The sequence below is a fragment of the Rhinatrema bivittatum genome, chromosome 16, assembly GCF_901001135.1.
Source record: "Rhinatrema bivittatum chromosome 16, aRhiBiv1.1, whole genome shotgun sequence".
NCBI classification, from domain to species: domain Eukaryota; kingdom Metazoa; phylum Chordata; class Amphibia; order Gymnophiona; family Rhinatrematidae; genus Rhinatrema; species Rhinatrema bivittatum.
The window spans coordinates 29743667-29766464 of NC_042630.1; the positions used below are offsets into that span (position 1 = coordinate 29743667).

Consider the following 22798-nt stretch of genomic DNA (forward strand, 5'->3'; position numbering starts at 1 on the left):
GATCATACGACGCGGCCCGGAAACGCATGTGATCGGCTGCATCCGAGAGCAGAGCTGCCGCTTCCTAAAAACAAAAAAATTCAAACCGGCCGCCGAATAATCGGAATTATTTAAAGTGCATTGATGTGGCGGAGATAGAGTTTACCCTTGGTTTAGGAGGGGCGGGGCTGAGATTGTTAGATGCAGTCTGTGTGCCCCTTGCTGACTGGGGAGAGGCACTGAAGGGGTCTGGGTCTCTTTCAGGCAGCTGCTGAGATTGCTGTTGACTAAGCCAAGTTTTCTTCCTTGTCGGGAACTCACATGCAGTTGCAGCCCAGCCCTGAGTAAGTCCCCTTGTGTTCACCAGCTCAGATTTTCCGGCTCACGCTCGCTGGAGGACCTCCCTCTAACAGGCGGCAGGAAAGATTTATTAAACCAGAGCCGCCCTCAGTCCTGGGACTCGGAAGGGATCTCCAGCAAGAAGCCCGAAGCCCTCTGCCCTGCGTGAGAGGTACCAGAGCGCCTTTATCTTTCAGAAGGAGGAGACGGATCCTTCCCTTGCAGTGATGAAATAAAATGATGTTACTCGTTCTCGAGGGCTGGGTCAGGACTGGGCATACACAGTTTCTGGGAATTTGCAGCCGCTAGGAATGATCTTTACGTTTTCCTGAATACTGTACTTGTGCTTGTTCTCTTACCGACCTGAGTCTGAGCAGGGCTTCAGGTAACCTTAGCCCGGAATAGGGAAGCTGCATGCTTCCAAGAATTATTAGCTATTTTTCTGGTAACGTTTGGGAGGTTGGAAACCTGTGTGTTATATTTTTTACTTTTCAAAATTGTGTGATGTGATAAAATTGTTGACTGGGGTCTTCTGTACCTAATGAGTGAGAAATGACATGCTGGGTCAGACCAAGGGTTCTTTGAGACCAGTATCCTGTCTCAGACAATGTACAGTTTGGATCTCTAGGAAGTATCCAGCAGATCCCAAAGAATAGATTTATTTCTTGTTGCCCACTCCCAGGCATAAGCAGTGGTTATCCCTGTCCACCTGGCTCATAGCTGTTTGTAGACTCTTCTTCCAGAAACTTGTCAAAATCATAGATAACAGTGGATATTATGGTTGTACACTGCTGTGTGTGTGTTCCTAATTTTTTATTTGGGGAGGCAGGATAGAAACTTTTTTAATAAATGAGAGCTAAAGATTAAAGTGGTCCATCCAGTTTGCCTAGCAAAGTGTTCAGGCTTGTAACTGCTGCTCCATGCAGGTTACTTCCTTACAGAAAAGGTTACCCCAATGCTTCATTTCTATCCTCTTGCCTCTAGGGATCCTCTGTGTTTATTCCATGCCTCTTAAGATCATAAAAAGTGCTATACTGGGTCAGTCCAGCATACTGTTTCTGACAATGGCCAATCCAAGTCGCAAGAACCCAGAAGGATCCCACAGAATAAATATGTACACCCTGGAGGAAAGGAGGAGCAGGGGTGATATGATACAGACTTTCAGATACTTGAAAAACGTTAACGATCCAAAGACAACGACAAACCTTTTCCGTCAGACAAAAATCAGCAGAACCAGAGGTCATGAGCTGAGGCTCCAAGGAGGAAGACTAAGAACCAGTGTCAGGAAGTATTTCTTCACGGAGAGAGTGGTGGATGCCTGGAATGCCCTTCCGGAGGAAGTGGTGAAGTCCAAAACTGTGAAGCACTTCAAAGGGGCGTGGGATAAACACTGTGGATCCATCAGGTCTAGAGGACGCGTATAAAGAGCAAGCAGCAAAACACTGCACGGAGCAGAAGTAGCCAATAACTGTTCCCTATTTACTCATAGGCCCCTCATCATACAGACCTCTATCATATCTTGTCTCTATAACATCTTGAAATGGAATGGCTATTTAGCGACAGCCTGGGGATCAACGCTCTTGTTCAGACCTGGCCGGAAGAGAAGTTGCTATGCGCCTTCCCCTCCCTCCGTGGTCCCTGCTGGGCAGAGTCATTTGCAGAATCAAACACCACAGGATCCTACTAATAGCTCCAGATTGGCCCAAGCATCCGTGGAATGCGGACATGCGGAGACTCCTGGTGGAGACCCCCCTGTGCCTCCCACCACACAGAGACCGGTCCTTCACGAGGATATGACCCTATTCTATCTTACGGTCTGGCCTTTGAGAGGGTTCGTCTGATGAAGCGAGGATATTCTGCGGCAGTAATTGCCACACTCAGAAGTTCTATATGTTCCTAGTGCATGTGCGAATCTGGAGAGTATTTGAAGCCTGATGCGAGGAACGCAGTGTCCTCCCTTCATGGGCTACCATAGCTCGCTGAATTAAGGAGGTGGTCACGGGAGCCTGTGTGGAAGCAGGAAAGCCATTACCTTCTCAGGTTAAAGCTCATTCCACCAGGGCTCGGGCAGTCTCATGGGCGGAAGCTAGACTGCTGTCTCCTGTCGATATCTGCCGAGTGGCGACTCGGCCCTCATTGCCCACCTTCTCCAGGTTCTATTGCCTGGACGTACAGTGCCTGAGAGGATGCAGCCTTTGCAAGAGCAGTGTTAACCGGACTGCGGGCAGCCTCCCGCCCCAGTCGGGATTATATTTCGTACATCCTGTTGGTCCTGAGTCAATCTGGCTAAATGCTAGGAAATGGAGAAATTACTTACCTGATAATTTTGTTTTCCTTAGTGTAGACAGATGGACTCAGCATCCCGCCCGTGGCTGTCCAAGAAGGATTCACCCATGCAGTGGATATCACTTCCAAGAGATTACGTGTAAACTGTCATCCAGTCCCTAGATCAGGGCATTTATATTCTTACTGGGGTTCAGTGATTAGGATTGGTTGAGTACAGTTATGGTTATCCTTTTTTAATCATATTTTAACCGATAGTATGTCCACAGTGGCTTTTGAAGTGAATACTGAAGGGCTGAGGTCACTTCAGGAGTGTATCTGGGGTGACGTCAGCTTTGAAATCTGACTCTGTTTCCATCTGCTGGCAGGAGAGCATAAACCCATTGGTCCTGAGTCCATCTGTCTACACTAAGGAAAACGAAATTATTAGGTAAGTAATTTCTCCCATTACAACATTTCAAACACAATAAAAGCCTTATCACTTTTTGAATACAATGCAACATATAAAAATTAACACCATAGAAATATATACTTACAGAAATTTTTTTTTATTTATTTTATTTATTTATTTAAAGTCTCTTCTATACCGATAACCGTTCGCACATCGTATCGGTTTACATCAAACAATTAACTTTTGGGCGGGGCCCTTACAAGTAACAGTCGATAAATGCTCTATCAAAACACAACTGTCATCATATCTCAGCTGTTACCCAATAATAATCCCAACCATCGGTTGATCTTTTAAACTATCTATGGAGTCCGACAATGACCTTCAAGTACCTAGAAGAGGACTGAAACAAAACGAGGTTCCCTCCTTCCTGATCCCTCAATAGCAGCTCCCTAGCTCCTCCCAGCTGCCCTCTTCTTCTGTACCTTGCTGGCGTGGTGGTCAGCCACAGATCAGGCTAAGGGGAGTGCCTCTGCCCCAACCTCTCCCCATCATGGGCGCGCTTTCAAAGAAAGAGGGCCATGTGATGATTTGCAGTGTTCAGACAGCTGGCCGTTGCCCAGCGAACATTTGAGGAAGCTGTGTTAGTAGTGGTGAGGCCTGTGCCAGCCGCAGTGAAGGTCCAATGAGAGGAGAAGGAGGTGGTCCACAATCGTGTCGCAGGAGTGTCCAAATTTTGAGGTCACCCAGGGCATCTAGAAACCTTGCCCCAATCCCTGAGGAAGAGAACAGGGCGATTGCAGTCTGTGCTTGTTTTGGTATGAGGAGAGCCTTCTGGAACGGCTGATGGGAGTCCTGCTTATTTCAGGCAAGGTGCGGTTCTGAGAAGGGGTGCTAAGCAGGAGCTGAAGAGCCAGCGGTAGTGGGGAATACTCACAACAGCTCTGCTTCTTCTCTCCTTGGTCCTCCATCTCATGGTGGTTTTTTTTCCTATGGGCACAGGCGCTTTTTCCTAGATGTTCAGAAACACTCAGATAAATAACCAGCAAACACCTCAAAATTCTGCACCCTCAAATGTTTTCTTACTTGCTGTATGACAAGTATTTCATCTCTTGCAACAGTTTACTGCAGAATTGTATTACCATTAATTTAATTAAACTGTGTTTATTACTTACACTGTAAGCTCATGGGGGAAGGGGCTGCACACACAGGAATATTCCTGCACTTTCTTTTCCACACCCAGGAAGAGACGATTCAGTGTTCTCCTGCTTCCTGCCGTGATGTCAGACCTACCAGATGCGAGCCTGGACGCAGAGTGGGAACAGTGGAAGAAAACCCACAACAAACAATACAAGAACAAGGTGAGAGACGGCCAATATGCGACTAACATAAGGAGCATCCACCGTGTAACAAGGTCATCTGAACCGCCGGACACTGTTCCAGCCAGTATCGGCAGGGCAGAGTCGCTCACCACCTGTGGGGCTATTGCGGTATTTCGGTCCCTCGCAGAGCGGGCATTCATTCTCTTCCCTTCTCTCTCCGTGCACCCAGGAGGAAGAGCAGAAGCGGAGACTGATTTGGGAGAAGAGGCTGCAGGAGATCAACACCCATAACCAGGAGCATGCTGAGGGGAAGCACAGCTACACAATGGGCATGAATCAGTTCGGGGACATGGTAAGCAACTCGGGCTCCCCCTGGTTTGTAACTCTCCAGTTTAGAGCAAGTAACGGTAAACGCTTCGACATGATGTGGTGTTATCCCCTCCCAAATCGTCTAGTCCCCAGGCAGTGCCAACGACTGTCCTCGGCTGGGGGCCACACACTTGGGGCTCTTTTCTGGGCCCGCTGTAGTCATGGGCTCTAAAGTCATCCACTAGGTGGTGCTGTTGCATGGTGACAGACTCCCTCCCCCTCGCTCCCGGGGGCTGCATCTCAAGTTCCTGCCAACCCGAGTGCAACCTCAACAGGGATAAATTAAAATATAACTAGTTGTTGGGAGTCCAAACCTTTCACTGGTCACTAGGGTTCTGTTGAAAATGGCCAAACAGATGGTGAAGTGGATCAGGCTCAGAGAGAGTGATCTTGACTGGACAGGGAATCTGTCCCATCCTAGATGAATAGATTCCTCCCCCGGACGCTTCTGCTTCATGCGAACTTGAGCCCTGGAGAAAAAGCTCAGACCACCATGTGAATTAATGATTCCAATGATGCCAAAGTTTATTAAATACAAAAACAGCAAGTTCCTTTTCCGCAGGCTTCCTCGGTAAATATAAGCTGACTGTGGAAAAACCAAAATATTCTTAGCGGCACAACAGATCCCTCAGCTCAGGGAATGTAGTCCTGGCCTAAGCCAGCACAGTTCATTAGTAAATGATGAGACATCCATAGACAGGCTTTCTCTTTTGGAAGAGCCCCCCTCTCTCTGGGGGCTCTTCCAAAAAAAACAAAAAAGAAGCTAGGCCTGGAGTTTTGTTGTTGTTCCTTCCATGGAAGGAACTTTTGCCTCTGCCGGTTTCTGCACCAGGGAGCAAAAATTGGAGGAGGCGGGCACACGCTCGCTGCAGACCTCGAGCTTTTGTATCGCTCGGCTCCCTGCTGCCGACCAGCATCAAAGTTTAAAAGGCACAAATCCAATCCCTTCCCTCTACGGCCCTGTCATTTTTGTCTTGCTAGAGCTCAAGCAGTTCAGATAAACCTGAAAGATGAACCATTTTGGGGGCCAGCATCGCACGGGGAACTGAAGCCAGGGTCCCACCTCATGGCAGCGCCCAGCACCGCCGCTGGGCCGGCTGGCCTTTTGATAGCTCCCACACTGAATTCTCCTGTCACCTGAGACGCAGACAGTAAACCCAGATTGTCTGAGCCCTTGAATAGTGTTCTGGCTCCTTCGTAACTTCTGCACCCTGGATAACGCTTGCCGTATCCTTACAACTGACAATATCAGGAAATAATAATTTTGTATTTTTCTGCAATCACTTTGATCCAAACAGGATGACAGTTTGATTTACAATCAAAGCTTCTTTCTCTCTCTCTCTCTCTGTCATGTCTTCTGGCACCCTTTGTTACCCGGTTCTTTCACCCTCTTCCTGAGGACACTTGCAAGAGCTGCGCCTCTGGGCCTGCCCATGCTGTCATGTAACCAACACCTGTCTGCCAGCTACTGACGCTAGCATTCGTCTCCTCCCCCCCTTTCCTAGACCCCTGATGAATTAAGGAATAAGTGTTGTGCAAGGGTCCCACCCCAGCATCACCAGGCCTGACGGTGGGGAAGAGCACGTGCTGGACTCCACTGGACTGGGCTACGTCGCAGGTAATGTGCGCGCCGTTCCCACGCAGCGCCTTAGGACACGTTAGTGTCTTCTGATTACAGCATGCATCAGAAGCTTTCATCTACCCACAAGAATAGCTCAAGACAAGATCTGAATTGAATTTAATGTCATATTTATATTGTATGTGCAATATAAATCAAGGGATAAAAATATTAATGAATTTAAATTAAAAAAAACAAAACAAAACATTTAAAAAAAACTATTTTTAGAGCACGGCATCAGGGAAAAAAATGGTGTTCATTTGATTTTACATCCACTGCCTCTCGCCACGCAATGGGTCCCAAACGGTATCAGGAATGCACACCTCTGATCTCTTTCATCTGCCTGTTCACTCTGCTCTCACAAATAACTAAATAAATTGTTTATTTCAAATTATAATTAAAACTGCACTCTGGTAATTTATAAATCCATTCTCAAACGGAACAGAATTATGAAAAAATATTGACTCATCTTAAAAAAATAAAAGCAAATGGGCCGTTCACATCCTCATATGAACTCTGAATGCAGAGTCAATATTTTTTCAGAATTAAAATTTAGAGGCAAGTATATCGAGCGTTATAATTAGTATTTTCTAGCATGTAGCCAGATGGACTCAGGACCAATGGGTTGTGCTCCCCTGCCAGCAGTTACGAGACTGAGTCAGGTTTCAAAGCCCTAGATACACCCCTGCAGTGACCTCAGCCCTTCAGTATTTCTCTGTCTCCAGCAGATGTGGACATGCTTTCCCTATGGGGATCGCTGTACCTTTTGGAAGAAGAAATTCTACTTTTAAATTGGAGAAAAGATTGAGCCCCGCTCTCCAGCGGTGATACCTTAAGGTCCCTCCCCCAATGAGAATTCCTGAGGTGATTTCTGAGATCCCTCAGAGTTGTGCCTTGTTCCGGTAGCCGGTTCCCGGCATGGACTTTGCTGCTTAAGCAGCTGAAAGGCAGAGGGTGCAGGAAGCTGAGCGCGGCAGTGATGACCAAAGCACTTTCACCCCACAGCCGGAGACTGTCGCTGTACTCAATCGGTAAGCGCTGAAGGAATTCTTTCAAGGCCTTCAAGCCTTCGTACAGGCGCAGTCTGCTACCTCACTTGCCCCTGTCCAGACGGAACCTCAGCCGGTAAGCCCTCCCTCTCCCAGTCCTATCAGCAGACCTCGAGGCATGCCTTGCCTCACCATGGGTTTTTCAATAGCATGTCCACATTGGCTTGGCTGAGGTCATTGCAGGGGTGTATCTAGGGAGACATCGGCTTTGAAATCTGACTCCGTCTCCATCTGCTGGCAGGTAAGTAATTTCTCCATTGGTATCTTAAGCAATGACTGACAATGCAAGCCTGTAACATATTGATTGCTATTGAGGCAGCTCTTATGCATGATAAGTCTAATCTGTATGGCTCACTTCATCTGAGCACCAGAGATAAGACAGGTGCATTGTATTGCACAGATTACATGATTGGACATGCAGTCTGTACAATGTGGGCAGATAACGTTATATGCATTCATGGGAAGGATCTATCTGATACCTTCTGTTGACAAAATACGCATGTTCCACACACTAAGCGGCAGATATTAAAAGCTACACACGCGCGTAACCCTTTTAAAATCCGCCCCTAAATGTCCTGCCTTTTCTCTTTCATTTGAGGATGGTACTAAGGGTAATGCTGCTTTAATTAATGTTATGTAATATGTCTGCGTGAGAAAGATATCAAATGTGCATCTGTAAATATCATGTGTATAGATAAAATATGCCAGTGGCGGCCGATGGAGAATGCAGTTGCATGTGATTTTTTGAAAAGACACAGCGCACACACACGCTTGTTAACAGCAGCAGGCTGTCCTGATGCGAATATCTCGCCCTCCGATATACTGGTCGTAGTGCTGAGGTGGGAGAACCTCGCTTGAAAGCTTGCTGGCATAGTGTGCGATTGCATTTTAACAGCTTGTAGATCAGAGCATACTCGTCACAGCCTAAAGAACTGACTTGCTGGCCGTGTTACCATTCCCAGAGCTACTGAGCTGGAAACTGGAACATAAGTAAATAGTTATATTTGACCGAGTTCCTGTATGATGAATTACAAATGGCTGTCCCCACTCTTCTAATCAATGCATCCAGATAGGGGAGTTTCTCTGAATAAGATTGCATGCTGAATTTTAAGTTACCGGCCACTGAATTTATCCAACTGAGAAACAGTTGAAGATCCTTCCCAGCAGACGCCCGTATAAAAAATGTTGTTGTACCCTATACCACATACTAATGTTGGAAAACCAGACTAAAGTATATAATTACATTTTTCCTTCAAATTGCAAAGCAGAGTGACCACATTAGGGGCCGGAGGTGTCCTCGTAACAATTCCATGAACCTGTTGATAAAAATTACACCCACATCCTTCTTAGTGAGAACAATCTGCCTTACTGTCGGCTATGGATGCTGCAGGAATTTGCTGCGGTTGTGGAAGGGGGATGGTAGCCTCTTGCTGTGGGATATTGGAGTACGAAAAAGGAAGATAAAATGCCACTATCGTCCCATCTCCCTTCTGCCTCCAGTCTCCTTTTTCACCGCTGCCGTCTTGATTTTTCTTACATCTCAAGCCATTCTTGATTTCCACATTCTACAGAAACAGCCCTTGCCAAAGTCTCCAGTGACCTGGTATGGCTGAAGTCAAAGGTCTTTACTCTGTTCTTGTCCTCCTTGACACTATCGATCACCTCCTCCTCCTTGAAAGTCTGTCCTTGCTTGGATTTCGGGACGCTGTCCTACATTGTTTCTCTTCTTACCTCTCCCATTGCACTTTGTGTTTCCCCTGCTGGTTCCTCCTCTCTTGGTGAGCCTCGGGGCTCCGTCCTGGGCCCTCTTATTTATTTATTTATTTATTTATTTATTTATGGATTTTTATATACCGAGGTACGTATAGTTTACATCACCTCGGTTTACAGTGAAACAATTTAGCAACCAGCTTTACATCAAACAGTTTGAATACAGTAAAACATTTAACTGAAAAATTCTTAACCATAATGCTAATGTTCTTAACCATAATGCTCTTCTCTTCTCACCTCACTATATACTAATTCCCTTGGTGCTCTGATTTTCCTCTCATGGCTTTCAATACCATTTTTTATGCTGGTGACTCCCCAGATCTACCTTTCTACACAAGAAATCCAAGTCCCGGATCTCAGCCTGCTTGTCTGGCATTGCTGCCGGGATGTCCCGCCGCCACCTTAAACTCAGCATGGCCAAGATGGAGCTCCTTATCTTTCCCCCAAGCCACCTCCCCTCTTCCTGCTTTCTGTTGATGACTCCTAGGTTAGGGGCACAAACTCCTCTCTCTCTCTGTCTCTCTCCTTCTCTACACATATCCAAAACACTGCTAAAACGTGCATTTCTTTCTTTATAACATTGCCAAAATCTGTCCCTTCCTTTCTGAACGCACTGCCCCCTCACTGCCCCATCCCAGAGATGACTCACTGGGAGACCCCTCACGGGTCTCCCAGTGAGTCATCTCTCTCCACTGCAATCCGTCCTAAATTCAGCTGCGCCACTTATCTTTCACCAAAGTCTCTATGCCCAAGTAATCCCTCTTCTGAAGTCACTGCATTGGCTCCCTATCCGCTCCTCTTTCTCCCCTACAAATGCCTTCTCTCTGCAGCACCTCACTACCTCTCCTCTCTTATCTCTCCCTCCTTGTGAATAAGTCACTCCTGTCTGTGCCCTTCTCTTCTACCACCAAGTCCTGATGCCATGCTTCCCACCTGTCTGCGCCCGTGTCTTCCTGAACTGGTGTGCCATGCTCCCTCTCTTCCCATGTTTAAATCCAATCTAAAGAGCCTCCTTTTTGAAGATGTTTTTAAATCTTAGGCCTGCTGATCTGTCTGCTTTTAACTAACTTTCTTCTAGCTTTATTTTTTTTAACCATCGTCTTGCTTTATGAATTTCCCAAGTCCCTGGTCCTGTATTTTTGTCTTATTAGAGTGTAAGCTCTATTGAGCAGGGACTGTCTCTTTTTTTTTTCTTCCTCTGTTTGTACAGCACTGCGAATGTCATGTGATGCTATAGAAATGTTAAGCGGTAGTAGTATATGAGAAGTGTCCTGCATGTAAGAAGATGTCATGGCTACTGCTGACTGTTAGGAAAAAGAAACCTCCTATACTTGATAAAGATTCCAAAACCAAACTATTGTTTGACTACAGTGGGAACCTTTGTTTTGATGCACAGGAAACATTAGCCTCAGTATTTGATTGTAAATAATTTGTCAGATCTGACTCTAACGACATAATATTGACTCTGCCGATTGAGATGTTGCTTTTCAGAAATATAAAACACGATCTGGGTATAACTTCATCGCCTCCCCCTTTAGCTGAGGGTTTCATGAGCATTTATTTAATGTATTTATTTATTTACTTTTATATACCGGTGTTCGATTTTACATATCACATCGGTTTACATTTAAACAAAATTTGCAGGAACTCATGCGTTACCTTTGTACCCTTACATAGTTGTATTAAAGCTTGTCTCTCATCCAAACGTAAATTAAAATGATTGTACTCATTTTCATTTAAATCTGAGACCACTAAATCTCTGAACACTGCGAGATATGGATCTGTGGTTTCTAGGAGAGCCACACTTACAGGCCGATACAGTACAGTATTGTTAGCCCGGGTTTGGCCGCGCATTTTCGACGCACTATTTTTACCCCTTATTCAGTAAGGGGTAATAGCGCATCGAAAACGCGCGGCCAAACCCCCCCGAAACTAATAGCGCCCACAACATGCAAATGCATGTTGCGGGCGCTATTAGGTATTCCCGCGCGATTCAGAAAGTAAAATGTGCAGCCAAGCCGCACATTTTACTTTCAGAAATTAACGCCTGCCACAGCTGGCGTTAATTTCTGCTGGCCCCTGGGACGTGTACAGAGAAGCAGACAAATCTGCTTTTCTGTACACCCTCTGACTTAATATCATAGGGATATTAAGTCGGAGGCCCCAAAAGTAAAAAAAAATAAAAAAAAATAAGATGGATGCTCAATTTAGCCAGCGTCCGTTTTCCAAACCCGTGGCTGTCAGCGGGTTCGAGAACCGACGCCGGTAAAATTTGAGCGTCGGCTGTCAAACCCGCTGACAGCCGCCGATCCTGTCAAAAAAAAGAGGCGCTAGGGACGCGCTAGTGTCCCTAGCGCCTCTTTTTACCATGGGCCCCCATTTGCATGCAGGCCGATACTAAATCACGCGCACAGGAGAGTGGCCTGTGCGCGCAGCGCTAGAGTGGGCGCTCGCCGGCTGTCCCGCACTTTTTTTCTGTATCGGCCCATTTAGGCAGGGATTTAACTAGTAATGGATCCTTCTACTGCTCTGACATTTCGCGAAGCAACATAGCTTGATGGGCAAGGCCCTCAAGAATTTATTTAAGGACGCTCCTGCATTCAGAAGGATTGTGCAATACCATGGGAACAAGTCAAGTACCACGCTACCTAATCTATGTGCCTGGTGCTGAAGCCAAAATCCCGAATGACCTGATTTTTAACAGGACCCAGCGGTCGTTCTGCTTCCAGCATGGCTGTGTCTCTCTCCCAGGTGTAGGTGCTACCGTTAGCCTGGCTAAATTTTGTTCTAAAGCAGGCTCCCCTCCATGAACTTCCTCAAATGTATTAGCAGGTGGAAGCTTCTACGCAGTCTTTCAGCATTTTTTTAAATTTTTGAGTCCGATCCCTCAGAGCTGGGTGACTCCATTCATTTTAACCTGGAAATAACAGCTGCTGTATCTATTTTTTCTTAAAGATAGGTGCAGCCATTCCACCTGTGTTCTGCATTTATACTGAAATCTTTTTTTATTAACGGGATCGACCAAAACAAACGGCACCCTAGGTGAAGTTTCCTTTGACGGGGCATGCCCCCAACACAAACAATATCCCAACTACATTTTCCATTTTCTCCCCTTGAAAGCGTTTTCTTACTGCAGCAGACGGCAGAGCCATCTATAAATGTAAATCTGGCTGTAGCACAGCAAAGAAAGGGCCTAACCTTTTTCATCTCAATTAACTGTTAATCGCCTGCTTCTGGGCCTCTGCTGGACTTCATCGCTCCAGCTGAAGTTTTTTTTTTTCCCCCATGTCCATCAGATTATGTCGAGAAATCCTCCCGTGCCCAAAAGAGGGAAGCTCTCCAGCACCAGAGATAAGAACATAAGAAGTTGCCATGCTGGGTCAGACCAAGGGTCCATCAAGTCCAGCATCCTGTTTCCAACAGTGGCCAATCCAGGCCACAAGAATCTGGCCCGTAGCCAAAAACTAAGTCTATTCCATGTAACCATTGCTAATGGCAGTGGCTATTCTTTAAGTGAACTTAATAGCAGGTAATGGACTTCTCCTCCAAGAACTTATCCAATCCTTTTTTAAACACAGCTATACTAACTGCACTAACCACGTCCTCTGGCAACAAATTCCAGAGCTTTATTGGGTGTTGAGTGAAAAAGAACTTTCTCCGATTAGTTTTTTTGAATCATAATTTTTATTCAGTAACAGTTGGTTTACAACAGTTCGCTTCAGACAATCGCTAGTAACAGTACACACGGTAACTAAAACAAATGCTATGAGCAATATACATTTTAAAGAAAAACATAGCTCAATCCAGAGAAAATGCTGTCAGTCGGCAGCAAGTGTCCAACATAGTGAAACCCTGGCTGAGCTCCAGAGATCTCTAACGTCTCAACTGTTAACTGTAATTTTTTATTTATTTTCCCAGAGACCAGAAAGAAAACCCACCCTTCCCTTCCCTCCCAGTGAGCATCAGTACCATCTGGTATACTCAAGTTACTTAGCATAGTGTCATTGTGGGATGCAGCTGAATATAGAGCAATTTGGATAAGAGGCATTATAAAGTAAGCAAGTTCCTCTCTGCAAGAGGGAGTTGATTCACATATTGCTCCCAGATTCTCCATACCTTAGCATATTGCACGGTCGATTTTTGCTTCGCTGTTAGCAGCTCCCAGTGGAGTAGTTTGTGAAACTTCCCCTGCCAGAGCAGATGGTATGAAGGTGTGGAAGCTGTCCATTGGGCCAGAATGGCTTCTCTGGCTAGTAAACAAACCTTGGCAAAAAATAACAATTGCTCGGCAGTGGGAGTCATGATCTGCTCAGGAATCACGCCTAACAACCAAATAGTCGGGTCCAGCGGTAGGACACATCCCCATAATCCCTGAATCAAGTGTTGTAAATGGCCCCAAAAGAGTTGCAAATGGGGACACACCCAAAAACCATGACAAAAGTCCGGGTTCTGATGTCCACGTTTATCACAATTCTTGTTGTGGGTGATGCCCATGTAGAATGCCTGCTTTTGGGAATAGAAGGCCTGATGATAGAATTTATAAGTCTTGTCCCTCAATAAGACATTTTCAACAGAGCCAGGTATTCTTTTGAAACAGTTTTTTAAGGTTAGCTGATCAATTGTTAAAGAAAATGTCCGGTTCCATCTGTTAGCTACTGAGTCCAGAGCTGGCCGCGGGTTGAGGCCTACTAGAGCAGCATAGAACTGAGCACAGGAACTTCGTTTGCCATCTTCACCCAGTAAGAAGGATCGCACTGCATTGTGGTGATGAAAAAATTCTGGGTGGATTCCCTGTTGATGAAGCAAAAAATGCCGAATTTGTAGATAACCAAAGCAGTCTCCAGTGGGTAGCTGGTAACGAGTTTGTAATTCAGCGAAGCTGAGGAGTCTCACTCCGCTTAGTTTTAAATGTGCTACATGCTAACTTCATGGAATGCCCCCTAGTCCTTCTATTATTCAAAAATGTAAATAACCATTCACATCTACTTGTTCAAGACCTCTCATGATTTTAAAGACCTCTATCATATCCCCACTCAGCCATCTCTTCTCCAAGCTGAATAGCCCTAACCTCTTCAGCCTTTCCTCATAGGGGAGCTGTTCCATCTCCTTTATCATTTTGGTTGCCCTTCTCTGTACCTTCTCCATCACAACTATATCTTTTTTTGAGATGCGGCGACCAGAATTGTACACAGTATTCAAGGTGCGGTCTCACCATGAAGCGATACAGAGGCATTATGACATTTTCTGTTTTATTAACCATTCCCTTCCTAATAATTCCTAACATTCTGTTTGCTTTTTTGACTGCTGCAGCACACTGAGCCGACGATTTTAAAGTATTATCCACTATGATGCTTAGATCTTTTTCCTGGGTGGTAGCTCCTAATATGGAACCTAACATCGTGTAACTACAGCAAGGGTTATTTTTCCCTATATGCAACACCTTGCACTTGTCCACATTAAATTTCATCTGCCATTTGGATGCCCAATCTTCCAGTCTTGCAAGGTCCTCCTGTAATGTATTACGCTTTTTTTTTTGGCCAATAAACGAGCTTTTGTCACTAACAATATTTTTGATTATCTGTTGCCAGGAGGAAGCACGGACAAATTATGGAAAAGCATCGTCTCAGCCGGGCCCGGGAAAGGCAGAGCAGCAAGAGAGTGGAGATGGTGCGGCATCTTCTCCCAGAAATCTCTCAGCCGGCCAGCGTGCCCCCAAAACTATTGCTGCACGGCCCCAAACCCAGCTTTGCATTTAGCACATCTCGCCGCTGGAGCTAGCGCAGCTTTGAAGGCTTCTCGCTGACAAATGCATGGGCATAAAGGTTAACAAATGAAAACTAAACACAACCACCCCTCCTTACATGAGGCGATAATCTTTTCATTGGAGTAACTTCATCCATTTCTTGGGTGGCTTTCGGGAGCAATTACTCTCATCTTGGGGTCAGAATTTCCATGAGCAAAAGAGTTTCCCAGAAAATGCCAGTGGCTCATAAACAGCTTTCCAGTGACTGTCTGACGTGGGGAGGGAGAGGTGGGGGCTGATGGGTGATCCGAAAGTAACAGTTCCATGGTTCACAATGGGTTAAAAAAATTCTTGATTTTTGTGTGTGTAAACTTTATTTTTCACATTCAAGTGGACTAACACGGCAACCGTCCTACTTTATCTCAAGAATGTGTAGGGGTTTGGGGCGTTTCCTTAACCTTTACAGAAAATAATAGTTTTCATGCAGATGGAACCTGAAAGGGGGAATGTTTCTCTTTCAACCTGCCCTCAATGCATGCAAAGTCCCCGGGTATTGGTTAACCCCTGACCTTTGCATCACTTTTGACAGTGAATGTACATTCATACTTCCCCCTTTGAAAATCAGCCAAGGGGGAAAGTACCCGCAGACACCGAATATTATTTTTTTCCTACTAAAATGATATGCGGACTTTTCAAAATAAAGCACACATGGGTTTTTGTTATTATTCCCCCCACCCTAACTGGACTCCCAGGAATGCCAGCTCAGAGGACCGGCGCTGTGGGACTGCTCGTGTGATTGTAGACGTGTTCAGCGTAGGACCTTTTTTTTTTTTTTTTTAGATAGCTGATTTTCCATGTGTAAAATGCTTCTCAGCCAAGGAACCAGCCCTCCGTGTGAACAGCTTGACTCTAAGGTTTATATATCACCTCTGCTTTCCATCTATTCAATAAATCACAAAAAGCTGCAAAGATGAAACCGTGGGTCTCTAAATCATTTGGCGTTCAAAGAAAATTCACTGTTTGTGCTGATCACTGGACCCTGTAAATTATCCTTTCCCCTAGCGAAAGTACACCATGCTTTAGTTGTAGCCAGGCAAAAACCTTCCATGTGCCTCCGGTCAGAATCTTGCTTGATTTCCCAAAATGGATTAACCAGAAGTCGGCCCTTTATTGGCCCAGATTTTGAAAACTTTTCAGTGGCTCCTGGACAGGAACCTGGGCTGATGCCCGTGCCCTGCGTGCCATCTTCCTCCTTCCAGCCTGTGCAGACTGGCATGAGCAGGGTTAAGGGCCTTGTGCCAGGGGCAGGGCCAGTGCAAGGTTATCAGGCACCGACCTGAATCTGTAGCCTTCCCCCGACTGCCCTCCCATTAACTTTCAGATCCATAGAGCACCCCCTCAGATTTAGATTATTAAACTCAAATCATTATGACCCTCCCAGAAAAAATCTGTAGAAAGAAATAATTAGTATTACATTTACCTATTCAACTTTGCTTCCTATACATATGGGGTAGATAATTAAACTAGCCATAGTTTGGCAAACACCACAGATTTTACCCACAAGGTTTGCTCCAGTAATCAAAGTCAGATTGCATAGATAATTCTGCTTTGATTATTGCCTCACCAGGGAGTACCTGCACAAATATGCTCCTGCTTTTTATGTGTGTGCTTTTTTTTTTGTTTTTGGGACAAATAAACAGACGTGTACTTTTGAATATGCAAAACTACCTGCATAGTTTGTAGCAACACCTCAAAAAACACTGACGCGGAGTCTGAATGGGTCGTGAGTAATTGTTTCACAAAAAAAAAAAAAAATCAAGAAATGAATATATTTCTATATTAAAAGGAAATTCATAATGCATCTCAGAAACGGCTGGCAAGGTGCATCAGCAGGTTTCCCCTTTACTACACACAGCGGGAAAAAAAATGTCAAATTTGGGCGTCACAATAAGAGTAATACTTTAGCAAGTGTCTCGTAATGGAGGGAGTTTGAACAAAAAACCCTGCAAAAAAAAAAAAAAAAAGCTCAGAACCTCTGATATGAAAAGGCAATGCTGCAAATATTCACCAGGCCCTAGAACATTAATACAACTTCTGTTGGGAAAACATAACAAACCAGGATACCACGTGCTACAGAGCCCTGCACCGAAATGACGTACTACCAGAATAACTTTGGTCGCAGACGCAGAATACTGAATAACGAACCATAAATTAGAAACAGAATTATGCAGACAAAAAAAATGAGCAAGTCTTTGCTTGATAGTCTATGCCAACCTCACCCTTCCCCTGAAGACAGGAGGGGAGGGGGCTGAATTAGGGAGCAGAGCGGCTTTTCCTTATGCTGCTCCGGGTGCTGCCTGCTTCAGGCTCATCCCTGCCCCTTTCCCGCATACTGACAAGGAGGGAACTGGAGCAGAAAGCAGATGTCTGTTCTCTGCTGCCCGAAATTGGCCAGAACGCTCATAGGGGCAGAGCTCTGTGTGCTTACGCAATGGGCCTCCTGGCATGCAAGGCCCGGGCAGCTGCCCCTAGGTAAAAGTGACCCTGCTTCTGCCAGGGAACCTATCCACGAGCTCCCACAAGAAACTAGGAACTGAGACCATGGCAGAGATCTTGAAAAGGGGGCTGCGGTTAACATAATTTGCCAACGTAGGATGCCTAATGATTTGTATTTATTAAATACGCAATGACGTGGAAGAGACAGTTTGTTCTTGGTTTAGGAGGGGCGGGGTTGAGATTGTCTGTGTGCCCCTTGCTGACTGGGGAGAGGCACTGAAGGGGTCTGGGTCTCTTTCAGGCAGCTGCTGAGATTGCTGTTGACTAAGCCAAGTTTTCTTCCTTGTCGGGAAATCACATGCAGTTGCAGCCCAGCCCCGAGCAAGTCCCCTTGTGTTCACCAGCTCAGATTTCTGGCTCACGCTCGCTGGAGGACCTCCCTCCATCAGATGGCATAAAAGACTTAATAGACCAGAGCCGCCCTCAGTCCTGGGACTCGGAAGGGATCTCCAGCAAGAAGCCAGAAGCCCTCTGCCCTGCGTGAGAGGTACCGGAGCGCCTTTATCTTTCAGAGGAGCTGGAAAAACGGTGATGTTACTTGTTCTCAACGGTTGGATCAGGCCTGGGCATACACGGTTTCTGGGAATATGCAGATGCTAGGAATGATCTTTACGTCTTCTTGAATATTGTACTTGTTGTTTTTCTGTTACCAACCTGAGTCTAAGTGGGGATGAACACCCCCTCCCCCAGGCAGAGCTTCAGGCAGGGGCAGCTTGCAGGAAAGTATCGGCCTGGGGGATTTTTTTTCTAAACCAGTCCATGGGGTAACTGACGCACTCGTGCACTTCCCCTGCAGCACATGTGTCAACTGCTCCCAAACGCACGCCAAGTTAAGTCTGAAACCCGACAGAACTGAGCCAAAATATCTCCAAAATAAACATCTTTTGAGGTAAAAATGTCACTTACAACTTGTATATTATACTTGTACAGGGTGCTGTAAAACCCTGCAGAAAAGTAACAAAGCCCCTTGGAACTGGTATTAGGTCTTTTGTAATGTGTGTTGGGTATGAGCTTAGCCTTCAGAAAGCCACATGTAAACTGGATTATAATGTCGATTATTCTTTCAGAAATTAGCGCCGACCCAAAGGTTGACGCTAATTTCTTCCGGCACCAAGAAAGTGCACAGAAAAGCAGCAAAAACTGCTTTTCTGTGCACCCTCCGACTTAATATCATAGCGATATTAAGTCGGAGGTCCCGAAAAGTAAAAAAACAAAAAACCGGACGCTCAATTTTGCCGGCGTCCGGTTTCCGAGCCCGTGGCTGTCAGCGTTCGTCCGCTCTCCCGCGGACTTTACTGTATCGGCCCGATAGTAAGCTCATTGGAGAAGGAACTGCTGATGGAGTTCTGTACGTAGGGAGTATTATTCCTGTATTTTTCCTTCCATGCCCAGGATGTGGAGGTTCAGTGTTCTAGTCCTGTTGCTGCCTGTCGTTCTAGCAGGCTTACTCCCAGATGCGAGCCTGGACTCACAGTGGGAAGAGTGGAAGACAACCTACAACAAACAATATGAGAGTGAGGTATGAAACAGCAACATGAGATTAACACAATCCATTTAGTAAAAATATAATAGCAACATGAGATTAAAGAGTATCCCCTGAGTAACGATATAACAACAACATGAGATTAACATATGAGATTATCCACCTAGGAGCAATATAACAGCAACATGAGATTAATATCTGAAATATCCACCAAATAACAGTATAACAGCAAGGGATGGAACAAGCAAATGAGATTAACACATGAATAACAATTTGACAAACCCAGATAATCCAAACTAGTAGGAAACGTTCCAGCCAGTATTGACGGGGCAGGGTCACTCGTGACAGAGGGCCATTCCTGTGGGGCTATTGCAGTATTTAAGACCCTTGCAAGTCAGACGTTTATTCTTCCCTTGTCTCCAGGACGAAGAGCTGACGCGGCGACTGAACTGGGAGAAGAGGCTGCAGGAGGTCAACACCCACAACCAGGAGCACGCTGAGGGGAAGCACAGCTACACGATGGCCATGAATCAATTTGCGGACATGGTAAGCAACTCGGGCTCCCCCTGGTTTGTAACTCTCCAGTTTAGTGCGAGTAACGGTAAATTCTTCGACATGATGTTGAGATTATTTTCTGTGGGTTTCCAGCTCAATCAGAACCAAGCCTGGGATCACAATTCCCGCAGGCGTGTTTTCCCCCCTTTTTCATGTCCCCTCGTAACTTATTGCAGCCCCATCGTTCCAGCAACAGTCATCGGCCAGGGGCCCATGCACCAGGCTGTTTTCTAGATCCTTGCACTCACCGGGCTCTAAATCCAATTGTTAAGGTGTCGCCTTTGTGCAATGACTATAACTCTCCCCCCTCGGTGTGGGGGAACGCTGCCCTCCAAACATCCCCAGCCCTGGTCAACCCAGGAGGACCTTCCTCTGAGCCACTGGCTCCAAGGTTTAGACCTGACATATCCTCTACCGATGTTCCTGTCTCCTGAAACTCAGAAAGCAAACCCAGATTGCGTGATTGAAAGCCAAGCCCTTGGCCCTCGTCTTGACTTCCAAGTGCCGGATAACACTTCCCCTAGACTTGTGCTGACAGTATCAGAAAATTCTAATAATTTGCACTTTCTGCAGTTACTTCCATCCCCACGGGATGACAATTTCTTTTACAGTAACGGCTTTTCTGTGTCATGTCTTATGCAACATTTGTTACCTGGTTCTTCCATCCTCTTACTATTTTATTTATTTATCAATAGCTTACAAAAACTAAGCAATTTACAAATTACATACACAATTTAAAACAAACAAAATGAAAGGAAAATACTGGGTCATAACCTTCAAACAGAAGACAAAGAGATTTCTGTAGTAGCTTCTTAAATAACTGAGTTTTTAACATTCATTTGAACTAGGACTAGGCCTTACCAAACAGCATGGTTATGCACTCGTTCTGAATCCTGCTGCGCCCCATACTGATATGTTACCAACATCTGTCTCCCATAAGAACATGCTATACTGAGTCAGACCAAGGGTGCATCAAGCCCAGCATCCTGTCTCCAACAGTGAACAATCCAGGCCATAAGAACCTGACAAGTACCCAAAAACTAAGTCTATTCCATGTTACCTTTGCTAGTAATAGCAGTGGCTATTTTCTAAGTCAACTTGATTAATAGCAGGTAATGGACTTCTCCTCCAAGAACGTATCCAATCCTTTTTTAAACACAGCTAAACTAACTAAACTAATCACGTCTTCTGGCAACAAATTCCAGAATTTAATTGTGCGTTGAGTGAAGAAGTTTCTCCGATTAGTTTTAAATGTGCCACATGCTAACTTCATGGAGTGCCCCCTAGTCTTTCTATTATCTGAAAGATTAAATAACCGATTCACATCTACCCATTCTAGACCTCTCATGATTTTAAACACCTCTATCATATCCCCCCTCAGCCATCTCTTCTCCAAGCTGAAAAGTTCTAACCTCTTTAGTCTTTCCTCATAGGGGAGTTGTTCCAGTCCCTTTATCATTTTGGTCGCCCTTCTCTGTACCTTCTCCATCGCAGTTATATCTTTTTTGAGATGCGGCGACCAGAATTGTACACAGTATTCAAGGTGGGGGTCTCACCATGGAGCGATACAGAGACATTATGACATTTTCCGTTTTATTTACCATTCGCTTCCTAATAATTCCCAACATTCTGTTGCTTTTTTGACTTCCGCAGCACACTGAACCGACGATTTCAATGTGTTATCCACTATGGCGCCTAGATCTCTTTCTTGGGTAGTAGCACCTAATATGGAACCTAACATTGTGTAACTATAGCATGAGCTATTTTTCCCTATATGCATCACCTTGCACTTATCCACATTAAATTTCATCTGCCATTTCGATGCCCAAATTTCCAGTCTCACAAGGTCTTCCTGCAATTTATCACAATCTGCATGTGATTTAACTTCTCTGAACAATTTTGTATCATCTGCAAATTTGATTACCTCACTCGTCGTATTTCTTTCCAGATCATTTATAAATATATTGAAAAGTAAGGGTCCCAATACAGATCCCTAAGGCACTCCACTGTCCACTTCCTTCCACTGAGAAAATTGTTCATTTAATCCTACTCTGTTTCCTGTCTTTTAGCCAGTTTGTTATTTATTTATTTATTTATTTATTTATTTATAATTTTTATATACCGATGTTCCTGTAAAGAATACATATCGCACCGGTTTACAAGGAACTGAACAGTCGCCTCCAGGGCGGAAATACATTAAAACAGTCGCCTCAAGGCAGAATACATTAAGACAAGTATACAGGAAAACTATTAAAGAGAACTTTCATAAACTCAATTAAATGTAACTGTGAACCATAAATCAGGAACCATAAATCAGGAACATATGTACAGAGGTAGGTAATCCACGAAAGGACATCGCCACCTATCCCATGACTTTTTTTACTTTTCTTAGAAGCCTCTCATGAGGAACTTTATCAAACGCCTTCTGAAAATCCAAGTACACTACATCTACCGGTTCACCTTTATCCACATGTTTATTAACTCCTTCAAAAAGGTGAAGCAGAATTGTGAGGCAAGACTTGCCTTGGGTAAAGCCATGCTGACTTTGTTCCATTAAACCATGTCTTTCTATATGTTCTGTGATTTTGATGCTTAGAACACTTTCCACTATTTTTCCTGGCACTGAAGTCAGGCTAACCGGTCTGTAGTTTCCCGGATCGCCCCTGGAGCCCTTTTTAAATATTGGGGTTACACTTGCTATCCTCCAGTCTTCAGGTACAATGGATGATTTTAATGATAAGTTACAAATTTTAACTAATAGGTCTGAAATTTCATTTTTTAGTTCCTTTAAAACCCTGGGGTGTATACCATCCGGTCCAGGTGATTTACTACTCTTCAGTTTATCAATCAGGCCTACCACATCTTCTAGGTACACCGTGATTTTGTTCAGTCCATCTGAATCATTATCCATGAAAACCTTCTCCGGAACGGGTATCTCCCCAACATACTCTTTAGTAAACACCGAAGCAAAGAAATCATTTAATCTTTCCTCGATGGCCTTATCTTCTTCCAACTGACTCCCTCACAGGCTTTCTGCTTCGGATATATTTTAAAAAGTTTTTATTGTGAGTCTCTATGGCCAACTTCTTTTCAAATCCTCTCTTAGCCTGTCTTATCAATGTCTTACATTTAACTTGCAAACGCTTATGCATTATCCTATTTTCTTCTGCTGAATCCTTCTTCCAATTTTTGAATGAAGATCTTTTGGCTAAAATAGCTTCTTTCACCTCCCCTTTTAACCATGCCGGTAATCATTTTGCCTTCTTTCCACCTTTTTTAATGTGTGGAATACATCTGGACTGTGCTTCTAGAATGGTATTTTTTTAACAATGACCACGCCTCTT

The 22798-nt window shown here is 44.8% G+C and overlaps 2 protein-coding genes across 5 annotated transcripts in view; both read left to right on the top strand.

Moving 5' to 3' along the window:
- On the top strand, positions 1-15836 carry LOC115078514 (cathepsin K-like). The gene is made up of 5 exons (XM_029581445.1): positions 1-323; positions 4233-4350; positions 4541-4663; positions 6186-6298; positions 14706-15836. Exons 1-4 carry the CDS (start codon positions 301-303, stop codon positions 6246-6248), a joined length of 327 nt encoding a protein of 108 aa, XP_029437305.1. The 5' UTR covers positions 1-300; the 3' UTR covers positions 6249-6298; positions 14706-15836.
- The window catches only part of LOC115078512 (cathepsin K-like), a 27907-nt gene continuing 5452 nt past the window's right edge, over positions 344-22798 (top strand). The window contains exons 1-4 of one of the 4 annotated variants that reach the window (XM_029581443.1): positions 17613-17903; positions 18213-18305; positions 18809-18935; positions 19323-19445. In XM_029581443.1, coding sequence (XP_029437303.1) covers positions 18810-18935; positions 19323-19445 — 249 coding nt within the window. In that variant the 5' untranslated portion in view covers positions 17613-17903; positions 18213-18305; position 18809. Of the gene's footprint in view, positions 491-17612; positions 17904-18212; positions 18306-18802; positions 18936-19322; positions 19446-22798 lie in introns of those variants that run through there. The other 3 variants (XM_029581444.1, XM_029581442.1, XM_029581441.1) reach the window with 3 other exon arrangements.

Bases quoted from the DNA above. Each gene is read 5' to 3' on its own strand.
- LOC115078514 (XM_029581445.1), top strand. From the start codon at position 301: ATGCAGTTGCAGCCCAGCCCTGA. The intron at 324-4,232 runs GTAAGTCCCCTT...TTCCACACCCAG, and splicing joins CAGTTGCAGCCCAGCCCTGA to GAAGAGACGATTCAGTGTTC. The intron at 4,351-4,540 runs GTGAGAGACGGC...CCGTGCACCCAG, and splicing joins ACAAACAATACAAGAACAAG to GAGGAAGAGCAGAAGCGGAG.